Below are 19,181 nucleotides of genomic sequence, written 5' to 3'. Positions count from 1 at the left end.
GTCCCGTTATTATATGTCTGGTTTCATGTTAAAATTTTACCTAAAGGCTTTTCCCCCAAAATGATCTTGCTATTATGCCTATGATTACTATTTGAAATCCTGGCTACCTTAATTGCTCCAACTGTCTAAATATCTCTTTCTTACAATTTTTATGTAAAGTTTTCCTCAATACAATTTTTTAATTGTTAAAAAGCGACTCTAGTGGGGCTGAAGAGAGGGATAGGGGAGCTTATGGGAAATGAGAGAAAAGAGAAGGGTGAAAAGGAAAAGGAAAAGAGTAATTTTCTTATTGTCTATATGTATTTTACATGAAATTTATAATAAAATTACTGATTTTTCTTTTCTCCCTTCTCTTTTAGGTTAAAGAAATAAAGTAAATATTAAAGGGGAACAACAATAAGTGGGTTCGAGAGATCAAAGCTTAATGAATGCTATTGGTTATAGATTATCGAATAAAAAGATAAGAGTGGCGTTGACCAAAAAGATTAAGGTAGTCCTACTCTAATCTTTGGTTGACCATTTATTCTCATCTTTTTATTCATTCATCTATAACCAATAGCTTTCATTAAGCTTTCAAAAGTAAGTTCACTTTTATATTTTAATTTATTACATTTAATACTGGGCATTTTTTTCTCAATTTACGCCTTCGTGCAGGCATAACACACGAACGGTTAGTGCTGCAGACCTCAGATTTTAACCATGAGCTTATGCAGATTGAACAGCTATAAGTTCGAACGCTCAAGGTTATTCAAGGTCAATTCTTTATTTGACCTCTAATTGACATTGAAAGTTCATTTTTTGAAACAAATAAATTTTTCTGACTGATACTTGTTAGTCACATGTTCATAACTCTTACCATTGGAAAGATAAACGAGCTTTTATGAAATGCCAATTAGAGGTCAAATAAAGAATTGACCTTGAATAACCTTGAGTGTTCGAGCTTATGGTTGTTCAATCTGCATAAGCTCGTGGTTAAAATCTGAGGTCGGCAGCACTAACCGTTCGTGTGTTATGCCTGCACGAAGGCGTGAATTGAGAAAAAATGGGAGAAAGGAGCCAAAAGAATTTACGCCAGATCTAAAAGGCAATACTCGTGTTACTGGTGCCTCTCTTGCACATTTTATAAAAAAATTGAATCAAATTTTGGGCCTGAAATTTTCCAATATTCATCTAATTGGTCACAGTTTAGGTGCTATGTCTGTGGCTATGCAGGTAAAAGATTACAAAAGCGCAAGATTGGTCGAATCACTGGACTTGATCCAGCAGGACCACGCTTTCATGAAAATATATCAGACCCATCTGTTTCAAGTTATATTGCTGTGATCTACACCGATTATAGACCAAACTTGATTGAAGGTAAGATTCTGATTATGATTTTAAGATTTCAATATTTTCTTAAATTTAACTTTTGTTCTTATGTTCTTCCTTTATTTAGGATTCGCACTTCTAGATCCTCTAGGTGAAATTGATTTTTACCCAAATACCGCTATCGACAACCTGGTTGTGGAAAATTAAAGGATTATTGAATGACGGACATCAAAAGGCGACTAAACGTAATTTTCAAATTGGTTTGAGTTGTTGGCTTAACATACTTTTTGTCTCTGCTTCAGGCATCAGTGTCTAATGTAATCACCTGTTCGCTCCTCGATAATGTTCATCAATCCCGAACAGTTGACTAAAACTTGTCAATTCGTTGGTTATCAATGTTGAAACTATGACGACTATGAAAAAGGAAAGTGTACTGATTTTGGGATCAAGGGAAAGAAATAATTAATTGATAAAAAATTATTAATTATAATAATTAAACCCAATTCTTATTGAAAAACTTTATATAAACTGCTTTAACAAGAAGGTAAGAGAAAAGGAAAGGCAAAAAGGATTTTGTTTGATTGAGTGGTAAAATAATTTACCACCATGCAATATTGTATGTTGTAGAGCTTATTCGATGACGCTTGTACATAGCTATGCAACTCATTAACTTCACGTTTTATTCAATATCTTCAGAATCAAACATGTTAGCTTCCTAATATTTGAACAATATGCTCTTGAGAATTGAAAGACAATTTTTTCGAAGTATCAAGTTCATTTAAGGTCATTCGTTTATTTGACCTTCAAACGACTTCTGAAGGTCACTTTCATCGCTATAAGTTTACCTCACCAAAGTATCAAAAGCAAATGATATGAAGATATCGTTCAAAATTTATCAATTTATTGAAGAAAATTCTAATTGTGATTTTTCAATTTTAACTAACAAACTACAGTAAGTTGACCATGTTGATTTGTTTACAATTAATTGACCAATACCAAAGGCATCGTGTGGTGACTTTTTTAATTTTCTTGTGATGCCTATTTTCCCATGCAAGTGAACTCTCTTCTTAATCTTTGGTCTTTCCAACATAACTTTATTATGATCTTTAAATTATTGTCACAATCAGGTACAGTTAACATGGTTCCATCTGTCAACGATAACTTCAACAGTTAATTGAAGGCACAATTTGTGTTTGATAGATAAATTGTTGCTAGGAAACAACTGATTGGATTTTCTGGCAATTTTAATATTATATTCATTTCAAAACAATCTTCATATCAATTGAACACTTGAAAAGCTTAAAGATACAATAAATGATTGCGCAGACTTGAATGAAATCAATTAATTGTTTTATCATTTTCACACTCAGACCTTCATTGTCTCGAATGCAAAATACAACGTTAAATGAAATGTCAAAAAACAAATCATTAACTTACTTTCAATCATATTGTGTCGTCGACTAATCAAACTTAACTAAATGACCACTTTTACCTTGCTCATGCTCTAACCATTCAGTAATACATTAACAGTAATGTGGACCTTAAAGGATTGCAAAACAAAACTTGATTCATCAGTCAACTGAGCAAGTTTCAACACATCGTCCCATCAATGTCTATTGTTAAATGTAAAATAAAAGTGAAACACTTGAAAACTTCAAGCTTAATATTTGACTTTACAAGAAGAGTTGCCATGAATTTAATGTAGTTATCATTGAACCAACGTTTAAGGCAACAGACACTCATGAAATGAATCTCATGTTCAACTAATCTCCAATTGATCAGCAAGTTTGCACACTCAACCCAACAAAAGGCCATCATCATGGCGATGGTATTGTTTTTAAATCGTGGCACTTTCCAAGCTGAAGACATTCACATTTCCGATTCCCATATAAACGAAGACACTTTGGTGACTTTTGTCGATTTTATTCCCGGAGTCGTTGAACGAACCTGTTCAGCTGCCATGTCCGGTGGAGCTGTTAAATATCATTCATTCAGGTAAGTTCAACTTTTCGATAATAAACTAATCGATGTTGACAAGGACAGGTAGAAAAAAGAAGGACGAAAATAAAGACAATAACAAAACAAAATTGAGACAATCATCATCACCATTTGTCAATCCTTTTCATAAACAAATCAATGCTCCAAGCTGCCTGTTGTACAAGCATATTAAACTTGATTTAATGAGATAACTTTATGAATTTCAACCTCGTTTCCATGTTCGTCCGATTCATGTAAACGTGATTTGTTTCTCTAAATATTATCAATCGATCGAGAAAGTGTTACAAAATGGTTTTACTTTCAATAACAGTGAACCATCATTATAAATGTTAAATCTCTAAGGCTCTTCGAGTCTGAAGAAAGTCTGTCGTATGTTAGCGACTATCTTAATCTGATCTTGAGTTGAGTAGTTCTCAGGTTATGATACGAAGCAGTTTGAGTGTTGAATGATTATACAATGAAAGTGATGATTGAAGGTTGATTTGATCTGAATGGACTCTTATTTTACTTTGTAAACCCTTGTCGAGCCTTGACTTTTGTTGAACAAGATTTCGATTTTTTGTCTAACCTGTTTTGATCACGATCTCTTCCAATGTCAACTGAACATCTTTACATACCTATTGAGCTTGAAATTGGTAATTGTCCATATTGACCCAAGTTAATCAATATTATCCTTTGGAAAAAACATGGTTCATGGTTGGATAAAAACTGACCAAGTCTATTGTTATTCAACAGTGTGAATGAGTTCAACTTTAATCTAAACTGATCTAACCTAATCTTACCTAAAATGTACTTAATGGGAAAAAATTATTGACTTTTTTATTCAAAGATTCCTTGTACATTGCAAAAACGAGTAATTTTCTCTCTTTTTTTCATCCAAAAAAAAAAGAAGTCTCGTTGATATGGCTAACAGATGGCTTCAACGGAATCCCGAATGGCGAGTTTTCAATTGTGAAACTGTTCTTTTGCTCTACAAATACAACGACATTAAAAACTGCAATGAACTTCGTCCAAATGATTGCTGTTTTTACATCTCAGGATCGGAAAGGACAAACATTCTTAAAGGTTTAAGGTGAGCTTTCGGTCTCCAAATGCAGGAATAAACAACCAATCAAGTTGTTAGCATCAGTCCATGAAAAGTTCATCAGTCAAGAAAAATGTTGACCTAAAAAAATCAGTTTTGGGAAAAAATTATCCAGTACTAGCCTTTAATGGAAGGAATTTTATTGCTTTTTATTTGCGAAAATTAACTGGTTTTTGGTCAACATATTTTTGGAAGTTTTTGTTTGTTTTAAAGGTTGAATAGTTTCAGTAAGTCTAGTCTAACTGTCGAAATTTAATTTTGAATAATTAGTCTAAACATTAGGAGTCTTACCTTGTTTACCATTAAATTGTGAGCTGTCTCTCAACTTACAATTTAAACTCTTCTCAATTTGATTGTTGACCGTAAAAGTGAATCTTTGGTCATTTCTTTCCATCTCCATTAACTTGTATCTTGTTAGGTTAATTATATTTTGTCAACATTTTTATTAAGATTAATCTCTTTCTACTTCAATATTAGCTAAACCTTATTACTGTTTTCACTAATGTAATTGTTTTGATACGTTATATCAGCGTACGAGTATTAATTACACAGACAATGAGTACAAGAAACAAGATTAGGTCAACAAGAAAATCAACTTGACCATGTAATACATGATGATTTCGCGGAAAAGGCAAACTGTATTCATCAAGCTTAATTGAAGTAAACATTGTAATAACAGAAAGGGCGAACCTCACAAACAAAAGTAAAACCTGACAAAAGTTCAATTGAGAAATAAATTCATTCGTTTCATTTGCATCATTATTATGTCAAAATCAGCTCAATCAGAAAACTCATATTAACAAGAATAAGCCCAGAAAGTAGTGAAAATTGATAAAATCCAACATCCAAAGACTTATTAAATTTTAAATTGAAATACAATGAAATCTTGAATAATCCTCTTAAACTATTTTCATAGCAAGTGGTTAAGCTCATGTTTTTATCATTTAGTATTCCGAACTCAAAAATCAAGAAATCCTTAAAGGCTTCACTATCATTTGAATATTCAACTAACGATTAAGTACTAATTCAGTAGCATGAATGTGCTTTGAATATTTGAATATCAAAACTGAGTTTCGCCTTTTATTTTGATTTAATTTTAATGAACAGAACTTCCATTCTCCATGCTTTTACTTCGTATCTGTCAGATTTAGATCAAAGGTAATTTCGTAGATTTCAAATATTCCATCGGTAATTGATTCAAATGATGATCTAATTTAGTCAGATTCTAAACAGAATTTTATGAATTTTTTCTATCAGTAATCGCTTTTAAGTGAAAGTCTTACGTTCATTGGTCTGTCGTCTAGCAAAGCATGAAAGTCTGTGAAGCTTATGTTAAACTAGTTAAAGGACAACATTAGTGTTTCAATTTTACTTGTTATCAGATGAACAATCCTGATCAGCAGACCATATTGGAATTAAAAGCCACTCAAACAGTTCTCAATCTTTATTTATTATTCATTTAATCGCTAAGGTCAACTGTGATCGATTAATTTCCAGCTGTCGATCTTTCAGCAACAAAGTGTTCTGAATATTTTTGATACTCTAACATGACATTTGCGTGACTGAATGTCCAGACTTTTCACAACTTTAATTTGACCAAATGAAAAATTGGAAACAAAAGTCAAGTCAATAATGTTAAACTCCCAAGGATGAGAATTTTTGTTATCGAAAAAAAGTCATGGAATTATTGATTTTAATATTTACTTTTCAATCATTTAACACTGTCAATTTGATGGTCTATTGATTGAGTTGACTTGATTTTATTCAATTTAAAGTTTTCTCTTCAACTTGACAAACACTCCAAGTTGCACTGGGAGTGAAAAGTCCAAGAATAAAGTCACTCAAAATAATTAGCATTCTTTCATATCTATCAATATCATCAATGCAACTCAACTGGACAGAAATGTTTAGCTCAACATTTACGTTATATTCAATGAATAATAAAAAAGCAATCAATTCATTCAGACAATTAAAAGAGTTTTTTGAAACATTTCATTGGTGATATCGTATAACAATATTGATTGAAAAGTTTATGGACTTTTGTGGTCAAAGTAATGGTTAATTTTGATGATAAATTTGTTTCAATTTTTGCATTCATTATCCATGTTTCACTGGACAGAGTTAAACTTGACCTTATTTTTAGCTTTTGTTTTATTATTAATTTGATTCTAATTTTGTCTTTTTTCCTTTTGATTTATTTGACTTCAAGAATTTGGATAAAATTGAAACAACGAACGATTCAACGCCACGGATCAGTGTTGTATCAAGAATTGAATTACACCGATTTAGTTCCTGAGATTGATGAGAAGGGTTCATTTAAAAAGCTTGACGATTTGGTGGAACGAGCCAACATTTTGATCAGAAAAGAAGAGATTCAGGGTCGAATCATTTGTGTTGAAACGGTCACTTATGAAGCTGATACTGATTGGAAAGTTGATCCAGATGAAACATTATCTGCCCTTTCGACCAAAAAATTATTCATTTTAAGAATTTTTTACGAAGAAGGATTACCTTTACAGGAAGAAATTGGTAAAGTAATTCATTCTGAATCACATAATTTACTAAAAGAATTACCTCCAAAATTCCAATCAATTCTCAGAACAATCAGTTCCTGAAAGATTCAACCTTTAAAAGTTCGTGACTTCATTAGAAAAATTCAAACATGGAAATTGACTTTTGAATATATTTTGATTTCAATTTGACTTCATCAATCATCGAAATTGAATTCTTGTTTCATGACATTAACGACACGAATTCACAGCATTCTTATTCACCGAAAAAATAGTAAAATTAATTTTTCTGACCGAACAAAAGTCTCTCTGAAAACTAAGAACTCGAATAGCACAACATTTCAAATCTTTGGAAGAGCATTCAATGTCCAAAAAGCAAAGTCGAGTTGAATCCATCCTTATTCAGAATTTTGAAGCTTCTAAAATCAATGGCTAACCTTAGATGCTCAAAACTGCCGAATATCAAAAGTTGAATTTCTTGATATTTTGGCGGGAAAAGAATGAACTTCAGCAATAAAATGTCGAGATTTTAAAATGCATTTGATATCAATCAGCATCTTCAGGGAGGGATTTGTTTGTCTGTTTGGATTTATCTTTCTCGATGCATTAGCTTCCAACCTTGAATACCTTATTTTATTAAATAACATTTCATGATTTGACTCTTTCCTGGTTATTCAGTTTTCATGATTAAATCTGGAAACACTGAACACACACACCCAAACCATTTGCCTTCTCAGTCAGTAATGTCAAGTTAAATGTAAGAATTTCATTTTCTTTCATTTGTTTCACCTTCAAAAAGGTTCAGAATATTGGTGAATATCATGAGCCACTTTTTAGGTCAATCCAATTGCTAATGGTTTTTCAATGAAAATCATTGAGAAGTAAACATTTCTTTCATTTTAATAACCTTAAGGATAAACTTTTACCCATTTTGATTAATGAATTTGCGACGATAATGATTTTATTAATGATAATAATTTTGCGGTCCAATCGAAGAGGACAAAGTTTCAATCGATTACAACAATTTAGTCTAATTAGCTTGACCAAGTTGCAACAACTTAAGCCTTTTGACGAGCTGAGTCAGCTTCCAATCAGACAACATGATGTTTATCATGAACAGAGTTGATTCCATGTTGACCCAGCCCATGCCATTTCAAATCAATTGATTTAATTATACATTCGTTATTACAATATTCACATTCATCATTACCAAAGGGCGTTTACATGATAACTTGGTGAGTTTGATGAGCAATCATTTTCTGTCCTCCTTTACTTCTGTTTTAATCAGATTAATTCAATGAGTCGACATTTGATGAAACATTATTATTCAATTTTCAACTTCTGTTTTCATCAAATTATTGTTCAACTGATTCATTTTCAAATTGGGTCAATCCATGGTTCCTGTATCATGGAAAAAAAGAGTTTTAATGAAACCTTTTTTTACCTGAAAAGATTGATCTTTGGTCCATTCAAGGTTCATTACAGGATTTCCGATTGACATTGACTTTTATCTTTCATTATTTTACCATTAATGTGGGAATCATGAATTTTCAATGTCACTCCATGACTGGACTTGTAATTTGTTTTGATAGCTGATAATAGTTGTTCATTAACTATTCAGTGATAATTATATACTTTTGATTAACATTGAATTGAATTATTTTATTGATGTTAATCATTACTGGCTTCAGTCTGTTGTCTGTTGGCTCATTTTGCGCAGTTTTACTTGAACAGTCGAGAAGCAAATTCAATACTTGGAAAGTTCAATAATTGATGAAAAAAGATTTTATGGATTGATTGGTAATAAACAAAACACTAATCTATTCAATCATGCAATATCATCTCACTAGACAGTACTTATAAGCTCATTTAGGTTTAATATTGAATTTTCTGGATAATGTTCAACAGAAGCCTGGAGATGGTGCGAAAATTTTGTATTCGAGTTATTCTTATAATTATTAATGTCTTGTTTTTCAATTTATTTATATCCTAATTAAATGATTTATTTGTTATGCAGTTCAACCAAGTCATGCAAAGAGCAATATAATTAACTTGTCTTGGCCAAAAGGCCTGAGCCTGAAAGGATCATCAGAGCCATCAAGAATGATTGAAATTAATAATAAAATAAATGAATTCCAAATGTGAAGATCAAGATTCTGTAAAACAAGTTTTCGTCAACTACGCTTCAGAGTCAAGCTTATTTTATTGATACTTTCACTCTATTTACAGGATTGGATTATGGTTTTTTTGTTTAAGTTTGGATCTGTAAACATCAAACCGCTGATAAAAATTTCGGGTTGCTTCATGCACTCGACAGATCTAAACGTGTTTTTTCGATTTTCCATGTTGATTTTCTCATCCAGATTTTAAAATTTTTGTTTAATTTTGTAAATTTCATTGGCTCATTTCAATATGATCCTTATTTCATTAGGCTAGGTTTGAACTAGATAACTTGTGAGCAATGGGAATGATTTTTTCGAGTTTTGTGCAAGTCTTGATGGTTCCACGAAAATCATGCGAATTTAGTTTATGTGCGACGCTTTTCAATCAGAATTCGAAGTACGCTTCATATTTCATCCTTCATCGACTCGTCATCTCCTCACAATCGATTTGAATCCATTGAAATCGAAGTTTATTCATAACATTATCATACTATAGATGGCAGCATAAAGTGAATGAAGACAGTAAAGGGTGGCATCTATCAATGAACTTATTCACTAGTTTCGTTTACTTTCGATGTTAGTTTATTTTCCCGATTCTGCATCAGCCTTATATTTATGTATGCCCTAATTGGATTCTGTACTCAGACTGTTTGTAGATTTGAGCTGATTCTTGTTCATTGCGATATGCGAGAAGTCCAATAAAGATTCACAGTGCAGTCATTGTTCAGTCCAAAGATAAGGTTGAACGGTCAAACTTTTTTATTGGCCAATGAGTGTAATAGATCTCTATTTTTGATCATTTCCGAGGAATTTTTGGACGATTCGATAGAAAGATAATTAGTCACTAAAATTATCCGATTTTCTTCTTCATTAGATATAATCGATTTTGTGCCAAAACATTTATCTGGCGGAGGATTTTTCAAGCGACCAAAATTTGAATCATACACTCAAGTAATGTCCAGAGCATCTCAATGGTTATCACAGAATAGGCATTTAAATTATCGCAACGCTCAATCAATCGACATTAAACTGAGCATAAAATCATGTAAGTATTAATGCAAAGTACTTTTCAGCAAAGTGGAATGCTAACCAAATTTATCATTTCCATTCCTAAACCTGATTAAAGTAACCTCAGTCAATACAAAGACCATGTATTACACTGATTATGGAAGTTATATTCGCATTTTTCGAGTTTGTTGTACAAAATCATCACGAATTCTTGATCGTTCCAGTGCCACATCAAACAAAATCAAGACAACAATTCACCTTTCTTCCAGACTATTTCTTCCAGTTCGGAAAAAGGATACAATTGGTGCTATTCGTGAGCGTTTTGAAGAGTGGATACACAATGCCACTCAAGGTAAGTTCAGTCCATGAATCAGTTTCACAGATTTATTAATTTTCTATTCTTTCTATTCTCTTGTTACAGAAGCAATTGAATCGGATACAATTTCAGAGATTAAAATGATTCGTCGTTTACGAGTGTTGAGTGCTGAAACAATTTGCATGTTTTGTAAAAGTTATGAAGAAAGTTTAGAAGAGTCGATTGATGAACCCTTCCATTACAACCGATTTGGAGCCAAAAATGGTTTCATTTTCATGATTTTTCGTTTCTATTTCGACTTTTCAACAGACACAATCGGGACAATCAACGGTATCACAATTAAACCTCCGTCGCCAATAGTCAATGCAATCGAGAAAATTTATCCAAACAAAACAATTGGAAGTCAAACTTGTATTCTTATGTGATGATTCAAATGTGCAAAATAAACGCATTCAAAGTTGATGAACAATTTGTATTTGCTTTTATTATCCATTTGAGGCTTATTTAAGCTTAAAACAAGTCTTTAAATATTTGGATTCTACTCACAATTAAACTTATTCTTACGGGTTTATACCCGGGTTGAAAATTTAGCATGATATTGCAGTGGGCATGGAATATTTCCATGATATGATATTGCAGCGGGTATTCAGTAGAGCCATAGCATGTATTTGGCTTCAAATACACGCTCAAATTCGGATATAAGGCTAGTAAGCCCATGTACAAGACCATGATTCAGCCACTTTTGATTCTTATTAAAACAATAGTTTATGTCTACTAACAGTTCACAATGATACATATATGGGAAATGTGAGTAATTAACACATATTCAGTAAAAAATTGATATGATTATGGTACATTATTCATACGAACTCACAGTTTAGACACAAGTAACACACCATAACCATGACTTGAACAGAGTTGGCTTTTCGTCATATCCTGTCTTCAGCTTTAACAAATCAAGCTGGCGTATTATGAAGATTTCACGCGAAAACATCAAAATTACAGCATTTAAACCTTGTGTATTATCGTAAGATAACAGTAAGATTGCATGGAGGAAAGACTACGTTTCACGAATTACCATGTTATGACCATACTTATATTTCGCAAGTAACAGAGTAATGAAATGAACGCAGGTTGTCTTCAAACCCACAATTTCATTTCAATGAGACTGTAAGAAGTATTAATGGAACATCTATTGTCATAGAAAAATATTTATTGAATAATAACATTTTTTAGTCATGAACTTATTGGTTTTTGCTTTGTAAAGCTGACTAGGAACAAGTAAGAATTTATAAAAATAATGTCAATTTAGTAACGAGATTCAAAAAAATTCAGATAATAACATATAGAGATATTTGGAAACTATCCATGGCCATGTTGAACAAGTTTCAAATTTATAAAATGGAATATTTAGGTTGCCCATGAATCAATTCTTTCAAATAAAACATCTTTCTGATTGTTGTTCACCTCCTTCTGATAAATGTGAAGAGTTGGAGGGTCTTCGAGAAGAAAAGTTTAAAAAATCGTATATATGTCTGCTTGGAGAGGAATTGGTTCTTTCGATGCCAAATCTTGTTTGATTTGTGCCCGTGGCCATGTCAAGGGATTTTCGTTTTTCAGATAAATCCGGTGTTCTTTTATTAACGCTTGAGTTATTGTCAAAATTATTAGACACAGAAGAAGATGTTAAAGCCCTTTTCTCTTGTCCATGAACAGAAGGTTGTCTTTGAAAGTATGAATCCATCAAAGCAGATTGAGCAGAACTTTGGCTTTCTGTATTGGCTTTGCGCTTACCGCTATGAAATTCCCTTCCCATCTGGTTTACTGGCTTTCGCACCAAATATTCCCATCCATTTGGGGAAATAAAAACTTTATCAATGAAAGAAAAGAAAGTTCTGAGTCTATTTTCCTGATCCAATGGTAGAGCCGGTCGTTTGTCATGGCCTTGCTTGACTTTAGCTCCATGAACGCCAATCAAGTAGTTTTTAATGTTTTCAACGCCAATCAACTCAACAGCGATCGTATTAACAATTCTCGAAACCTTAATCTCTCCTTTCTCTTTGGTTAAAATATTCTCAATCTTGTACTTTTGTTTATCAGTCAATCCATCCATATGAAAGCCAGCGAAAACAGAACGCCACTAAATTTGAAATAGAATCATATTTATAGATATTTAAATTGAAACTCTTGCGGAATATTATCATGGCCATGGCTAAGACTTACCTCAAAATTATTCCGTAAATGTGATATCTTTGTCTTAATGAAATTCACATAGTCATATTCAGTACGTAGGCTCCATTCTTCAGGAAAATCCTTGTTGGCTAAAATGGGATTGTTTTTTGAACCAACGCCAAGAATTTTTTCCATTGAATTAATTCTTTGTATAATATCTCGGAGAATAATTTCCATATTATTCAATCTTTGTTCAATATTGGCGAATTTGTTCTCTTGCCGAAAAGCATCTCCAGACGCTAAAAGTAAAAATGAGAATTAGTAATTTCCATGGTATTACCATGTTAAAAATCTTTAAAAACTTACCTTCATTACAAATAGCTCCATAAATCTCTGAATCATCAGGAAATTCCATTTCAAAGAAGTTCACAAAATAATTAAATCAAAATTCAACAAAATAATAAGTATCCACAAAAAATAAACCAAAAATAATTGTCTCAACGCTTGAGAAACACGCTTCAAACTGAATTCGGGGCCATTTCCTCATAATAAAGTGAAATGCGGTTTTTTCGAATTCAAAATGAACATTAAAATTTACAGATCCTCTTATGCAATCATGGTATGGCCATCGGACTGATTTTCTGATTCAGGCAAAACATTTTCATCTTCATCACCTAATAAATCAGCTTTAGAGTTGGCCACTTTTTGTCTCTTCGACACCGGACTGTTATCTGATTCAGACTCGGTTTCACTTAACTGTTTTTTGTTTCTTTTTCTTTTGATTTCACGCCCAGATTGATTTATTGGGCCCCTTATCAAAAGATCCCATCCTGGCTGTTCAGTGAAAAGTTCATCATCAAAATTTAACAAGATATCTGTGTGATAGCATGAAAATCAGTCTAAGTCCATGGCATGGTTATAGTATATTAAATATCTTACCCCTCAATGAATCTTCCAACGAAATTGGTATTGTTTGAGTTCTCTCCCCGTCTCGAGCCCCTCTCCTCGGCTTCCCTTTCTCACCAAGAAGATGAGTTTTAAGTAAATCGCCGAAGATTATTTTTGCAAGAGATATTGCCATTTTTGATGGAAATTTGTTGCCTGATAAAAGAACTCTTTTTACTTGGTCGGTTTGCTCATTAGTCAAACTTTCAAGGTTCATTTCTTTTATCTTCTTTCGCCACTGTATTTAACATAAAGTTCATACATGAATAATATATCATAATAAAAACATATCAAACTCACTTTAGGGTTAGATCTACAGTTGTTCATAGCCTGCATGGCCATGTCAGTAATCGACAGATTATTATCCTTCATGGCCATGACATGGTTCCCCAATGACTTTTCTTCCAAATTATCAAGTCTTTGGCACATATCTTTCAACAATTTTTCCATCCTGTTATTTGACAATTCAATCAAACGCTTGATTGTATTGAAACCACTAGTTATTTCAGTCAAATCTAAATTTGTCTGAACACTGTTAGCTGCAATATTTCTTGCGCCTTCAATATTCCGCAACTCTCGGGATTTAGATAATCCTACTGATTTTGTGGGCCTCGCCATCACTAATGGTCCATCCGTCAATGATCGTAATTTAATTTTACAACCACTTAAGCTTGAATAAAACACAATTTTATACTTTGTTGTTGTTCCATCTGGATCATCATATACTTTCTCGCTTGTAATTGAATCACTGATCTCGATACGCGAACAAGTGAAGAATTTTGCTGCCAATATCTTGAAAGAATCTTCAGCATCGACTTGTTTGACCACAACATGGCCAGCTTAAAAAACATATGAATTAAAATTTGATGAAAAACCATTAAGACAATGTTAAGTACATACCATCAATCTCAATGGAGAAATCAGGTCCAATGGAAGAGGCAGCACTAGCCATTCTCAGACAGTATGGCACAAGATGAAACAATTTTCATTTAAATACCTCATTACACATTTAAATAAGTTACCTAAAAAAATCATGTTCGGATTTTCTTATAACCGTAGAAGTAATCTTTCAAGTAATTGTGAGTTTTTTGTCCCCCAACACGATTCTTCATCTTCTAGTTTAACCAATCAAAATCAGTTTGATGGCTTGAATAACAGCCAAAGTGACATTGAAATTAATTCTAGTGATGAAAGTGATCTTGAAATACCCTTAGTTGGAGACTTACAAGATAATGACAATTTTTCACAAGAACACGTGGATCAAGCATGGAACTCCAATGGCAATCTTTCAACCATATTGCTAGAGATAGCGAAAGTTTTCTATCAATCGAATCTTAGTGCTTCTACAAGCAAGCAAATTTATGAACTCATGATGAAATTATCTCATCGTAACATCATTTTACCATCTCATAGTGTCTTTCTAAAAGAATCTGACCCATCCAATTCCATCGCTACAAATGAATATTTCCTTTGTAGTAATCAACAGAGTTTATTCTCTAAAGGAACTATTTGCTGTTCAAATGATGTTGGAAAATTATTCATTTTTGACTTGAAGTCATCCATTGAATACATTATCGCTATTAATAAAGAGTACCTATGGCCATATCAAGGACCAACGAAGAAATGTATTGGTGATTTCATCTTTAGCAAACAGTATGAGAAGATTTGGGAGTCGGTCGATAACAATGGAGGGATAAATTTGACACTGATTCTAAATATCGATGATGCTTCCATGGTGAAGTCTAATAAAACAACTGTGACTCCGATTTCTTATGTTATTGCTGAATTACCCCCTCATAGGAGGTATCTATCTGATAATGTTATGTTGGCAGGTGTTTGGTGGGGCCCTTGTAAGGTAAATCATGACGAATTGTGGAGAAAATCATTATTAGATGAACTCGAAAGATTTGCGCAGCATGGAAGAGTCATGATTAATGGAGAACAGATTTCAACGATGATTAAAATAGGACTCATTGTCATGGATTCGGTAGCAAAGCCGAAAAGCATGAATATTGTGCAGTTTAATGGTTACTACGGTTGTCCATATTGTTTGATTCCAGGGAAATCGATGACAACTAATCGTGGTGGTAATGTTATGACTTATCCATTGTCAACTAACGTTCAATACCAAAAGAAAGATCATAATTTCTATCTCACGAACGGTTCGCAAGCTGCACGGAATGACCATGGACATTGTATGGGCGTTAAAGGGACTTCAATCCTTACAAATCACATAACATTTCCAGATCAAGTTCCGATTGATTACATGCACTGTTGGTTGGAGGGCGTTTTCAAGACATTGATGTCAATGAAACCATTTTGTGAAGGGAATGTAGTCACAAAAATCGATAAAATATCCAACACTGTAAAACTACCTCATGAGTTTTCTCGCAAGTTCCGGAAATTGTCAGAGCTATCTTACTGGAAAGCTCATGAGTGCAAGACATTCCTATGTTATTTGTTACCTCTTCTTAAGAACGTCTTGGATGGACCGTGTTTCATCCTTATCATGGCCTTGTCAATATCATTGCGATTACTCTTGACTGATGAAATACCAAGTGAAAATGTGTATAAAGCTGAAGAACTCATACGATATTTCATACTCGCATTTCAACACAAGTACAGTGAGCGAGAAATGAAATTCAACTTTCATCTGCTTACTCATATTCCAGATCAAGTAAGGCAACAAGGATGCTTAGTTCATAGCTCAGCTTTTGTTTATGAGAATAATATTTATAGATTGAAAAGCTCATTCCATGGCAGTAGAGGACAAATCAATCAAATTGTGAAAACATACGTGATAAAAAAATCAATAAATTTATCTTCAAGCTCCTCACAAATTACGCTACAAGGACTTGATTTCCCTCCATCAAGCCCCAGTAATTTGACAATTTTCAATCTGCCAACAACAATCATTGGTGAACCACTGAAAGGACATACCATGGACACAGTATTATCTCGGAAATTACTCAGAAAGTATGGGAGACAGAATGAAAACATTTACGAATTATATTCTCGTGTCAAAAAAGGGAGGATAATGTTCCATTCATTGAAATACAGCTACCGCCGTGATAGCTCAAGTTACTATTTCTACTATACGGATCAGATGAATGCCAGAAAATATGGTAAAATCAACCTTTTCATCAGGGTTCCAGCCTGCATTACTAACAAAGGCCATGATGAGGTCTTGGTGTATTTTCAAAAAATGAATGTAATTGATCATCATGGTTTATTTGTTGGTCTGAATGCAGTAAGATCAAGCCATTTGAAATCAATAGTAAATATTGCTAAAGATACATCATTGTTCAACAAATTGAGACTCACTGAACAAGCCGATTTGATTTTAATTAGTGATATTCATGGCAAGGCCATTGTAATCAATGAATCAGAAGAAAGTAATCTTTTTTGGGGTACACCATTTGAATCTGCTTATGAACATGATTGAATCTTGAATAAATACAAATAAAATCTTTCCTAACCGTTCAACGCTAAATTATTACACTGGTATTGCTATGGCCAAGTGAAGGTTTATTTTGTTCAACATTTAATCTCGAAAGAAAGAATTATCTTAGTAAGAAAAAAATCTTACTAGAAATGCGAAGGAACTTGCATTGCTTTGTCAAGATTTTATAAATCAATTAATATGGCCATAACTACTTTTCCATTCAATTATCATGTAAATTTTATAAATGTATGTTGCTAAGGCATGGCCTTATAATAAGTACTCAAAAGTTCAAATATGATAGCGTTAAACTCATGCCCATACAAATGACATGCTTTTGATTTCAACCCGGGTATGAATATTTATAGCAAAAACAACAATAATGAAGATCATGTTAATAAGCAACTGAAACAATGTTAAGAACGTTAACAAAGTCATGTCTGTTATGTAAGTGAATTAGCTTTTGATAGGCAATCATCGCTTAAGCCATTACCTAAACAACGGCCATCAAAGTCGAGACATTTCCTTAGCTCGGACTGAGTCAAATCACATCTAATGAAGCTGTTGAACCGAAATCACAAAACTGTCAAGCTAACTTGTGAAATAAGAAAAGTAATTCCGAAAAAAATTGACATTTGAAGGCAATAATTTTACGTTTTCCAGCTCGGCAATTAATGATAAAGAGTTGTCCATAGATGGTCGTGAGTTATCATGGATGTTAGTCATGAGTTTATAACAGCGATTTTGAATGAAAGGTTTTCCATGGCAAAGCTGCTTCCACGAATTTCGATTTCTTCCATTTCTTGGATTAATGTTGAAAAAGCGAACAGAAGTGTTTAAAGACGAACTCTAGAGGAGGCGATATTCGCAATGAAAAGATTGCGATAAGAGCGACTATCGCTAGTCGCTAAGAACCCTCAATGTCTACTGATTGATGAAAATTAACTCGTCGCTTGGAGTGACATCCATCTGAACATGAATATCCTTTACTTACCTTAGTTAGTTGTAATGATTCAGTCAAATGTTCATCTTGGAAACAAACTTGTATTTCTGTGCGATGTTTAAGTTGTGCAAAATAAACGCAATCAAGTTTTATATTACAATTTGTATTTGCTTTTTTATTAATTGTTCATTTTGTGGTTCATTCAAAATCAGTGTTTAAATGTTATATTATTGATCATTTATATCAAATGATATAATAATTGAATAGTTTAAATATGTGATAAAAGTTTGAATAAAATGGTGAGAAATTGTTTCAACATTAACATTGTCAATTATCAAAATAAAGTCGACATTGATTTTCCTTCCATGTTCAACTGAATATAATAACTTTGAGTACAATTTTTCACCAAAAACTAGTTTCTTTTTCCCTCTATTTCCATTTTCGGTTCCAATTTTACTCATTTTTCCATTGATACAATAGAAATGATATTTGTTCTGAGTATTATTTTTGTGCACTCTTCTCATTAATCATTGGCTTGGTTGGTTCGAAACGAAGTTTTTTACATTGCATTTGTCCGGGTTGTTTCATGAATTTCATTTGATACTTTTTGCTTTTATGCTTATTACCAGTAATTTGTAATTGAATCCTTCCTTTTCTTGTTTAAATAGTTGAATCTGCAAGTAAAAGGTAAAATTGATGAATGTTTCAAGTTTCATGGAGACATAAAAAACTTGCAACAGTAAAAAAGAAAATGATTCAAGATTGAAACACTGTTTCACATGAGAAGCAAAAGATATTATAAAACTTAGACTTGAACAATCACATGATAATAGGAAAGGAATGGATAAACAAAAAAAACAAGTTCAACAATTTCTCAGTCAATCATTTGATTTCTTTTGAAATGAAAAAACTTCCATTTTTTCAAAGATTCAATTTGAATTGCTAATTGATTTACACAAAAAAAAACAAGAAATTTTCTCGTAAAAAAGTTGTTCTCACTAAGGTGTGAGGTTTGATCAATGCAAGTCTGGAGGCTTATGGTGAGGCTTCATTTGATGCTGAGAAGAGCAGCTAATGGCACTGATTTCGAGTGCAATGTCACCTCCATTGACTGACTATTGTGAACAAGTTGAGTCTCATAGTTTTGATGCTGAGAGACTCACTTGTTAGGACAAGAAACAGACTTGACTTGGTGTCTGATTGCAGACTTGAAGCTGGGTTCAGTAGTCAATGTCAAAGTCAATGATTTGTATCTTGTTAAGGTACAATGGAACCACTTTGAAAGCCTGGCTA

At 32.8% G+C, this 19,181-nt stretch overlaps 4 protein-coding genes across 6 annotated transcripts in view; 2 read left to right on the top strand and 2 right to left on the bottom strand.

The window, feature by feature from the left end:
* The first annotated feature begins 2,522 nt into the window (after positions 1–2,522).
* LOC107368197 (uncharacterized) lies at positions 2,523–10,855 on the top strand. Of its 2 annotated transcripts, XM_015935976.3 has the most exons (6): positions 2,526–3,303; positions 4,196–4,378; positions 6,600–6,919; positions 9,937–10,107; positions 10,189–10,422; positions 10,492–10,855. In XM_015935976.3, the coding sequence occupies exons 1-6, from the start codon at positions 3,128–3,130 to the stop codon at positions 10,809–10,811; spliced, it is 1,404 nt and encodes a 467-aa protein (XP_015791462.2). In that variant the 5' UTR covers positions 2,526–3,127; the 3' UTR covers positions 10,812–10,855. The 2 variants fall into 2 exon arrangements, with proteins under 2 accessions (XP_089126167.1, XP_015791462.2); XM_089270041.1 differs by lacking the exon at positions 4,196–4,378 and having other exon boundaries at positions 2,523–3,303.
* A 594-nt stretch (positions 10,856–11,449) lies between these two features.
* Positions 11,450–12,846, bottom strand: LOC149094331 (uncharacterized). The gene is made up of 2 exons (XM_089270042.1): positions 12,610–12,846; positions 11,450–12,526 (listed from the first exon to the last, which is right to left on the bottom strand). Exons 1-2 carry the CDS (start codon positions 12,793–12,795, stop codon positions 11,822–11,824), a joined length of 891 nt encoding a protein of 296 aa, XP_089126168.1. The 5' UTR covers positions 12,796–12,846; the 3' UTR covers positions 11,450–11,821.
* A 1,690-nt stretch (positions 12,847–14,536) lies between these two features.
* Positions 14,537–16,948, top strand: LOC149094330 (uncharacterized). The gene has a single exon (XM_089266153.1). The coding sequence runs from the start codon at positions 14,537–14,539 to the stop codon at positions 16,946–16,948; it is 2,412 nt and encodes an 803-aa protein (XP_089122279.1).
* Positions 16,949–18,035: 1,087 nt separating this feature from the next.
* The window catches only part of LOC107368217 (pyrokinin-1 receptor-like), a 32,502-nt gene continuing 31,356 nt past the window's right edge, over positions 18,036–19,181 (bottom strand). For both annotated transcript variants that reach the window (XM_025162111.2, XM_015935997.3), the window contains one exon: positions 18,036–18,562. Coding sequence is in view for 1 of the 2 variants with exons in the window: in XM_015935997.3 (XP_015791483.2) it covers positions 18,549–18,562 (14 nt within the window). In the remaining variant the exon portion in view is untranslated. The remainder of the gene's footprint in view (positions 18,563–19,181) is intronic.

The sequence above is a fragment of the Tetranychus urticae genome, chromosome 1, assembly GCF_039701765.1.
Source record: "Tetranychus urticae isolate SD_2017Ah chromosome 1, NJAU_TeUrti_SD_1.0, whole genome shotgun sequence".
Taxonomy (NCBI): Eukaryota; Metazoa; Arthropoda; class Arachnida; order Trombidiformes; family Tetranychidae; genus Tetranychus; species Tetranychus urticae.
This window is presented reverse-complemented; position numbering and strand designations above follow the sequence as displayed.

Bases quoted from the DNA above. Each gene is read 5' to 3' on its own strand.
- LOC149094330 (XM_089266153.1), top strand. From the start codon at position 14,537: ATGTTCGGATTTTCTTATAACCGTAGAAGTAATCTTTCAAGTAATTGT.
- LOC149094331 (XM_089270042.1), bottom strand. From the start codon at position 12,795: ATGGAAATTATTCTCCGAGATATTATACAAAGAATTAATTCAATGGAA. The intron at 12,527-12,609 runs GTAAGTCTTAGC...TTTCAAATTTAG, and splicing joins ATTTACGGAATAATTTTGAG to TGGCGTTCTGTTTTCGCTGG.
- LOC107368197 (XM_015935976.3), top strand. From the start codon at position 3,128: ATGGCGATGGTATTGTTTTTAAATCGTGGCACTTTCCAAGCTGAAGAC. The intron at 6,920-9,936 runs GTAAAGTAATTC...CTTCTTCATTAG, and splicing joins ACCTTTACAGGAAGAAATTG to ATATAATCGATTTTGTGCCA. The intron at 10,423-10,491 runs GTAAGTTCAGTC...CTCTTGTTACAG, and splicing joins GATACACAATGCCACTCAAG to AAGCAATTGAATCGGATACA.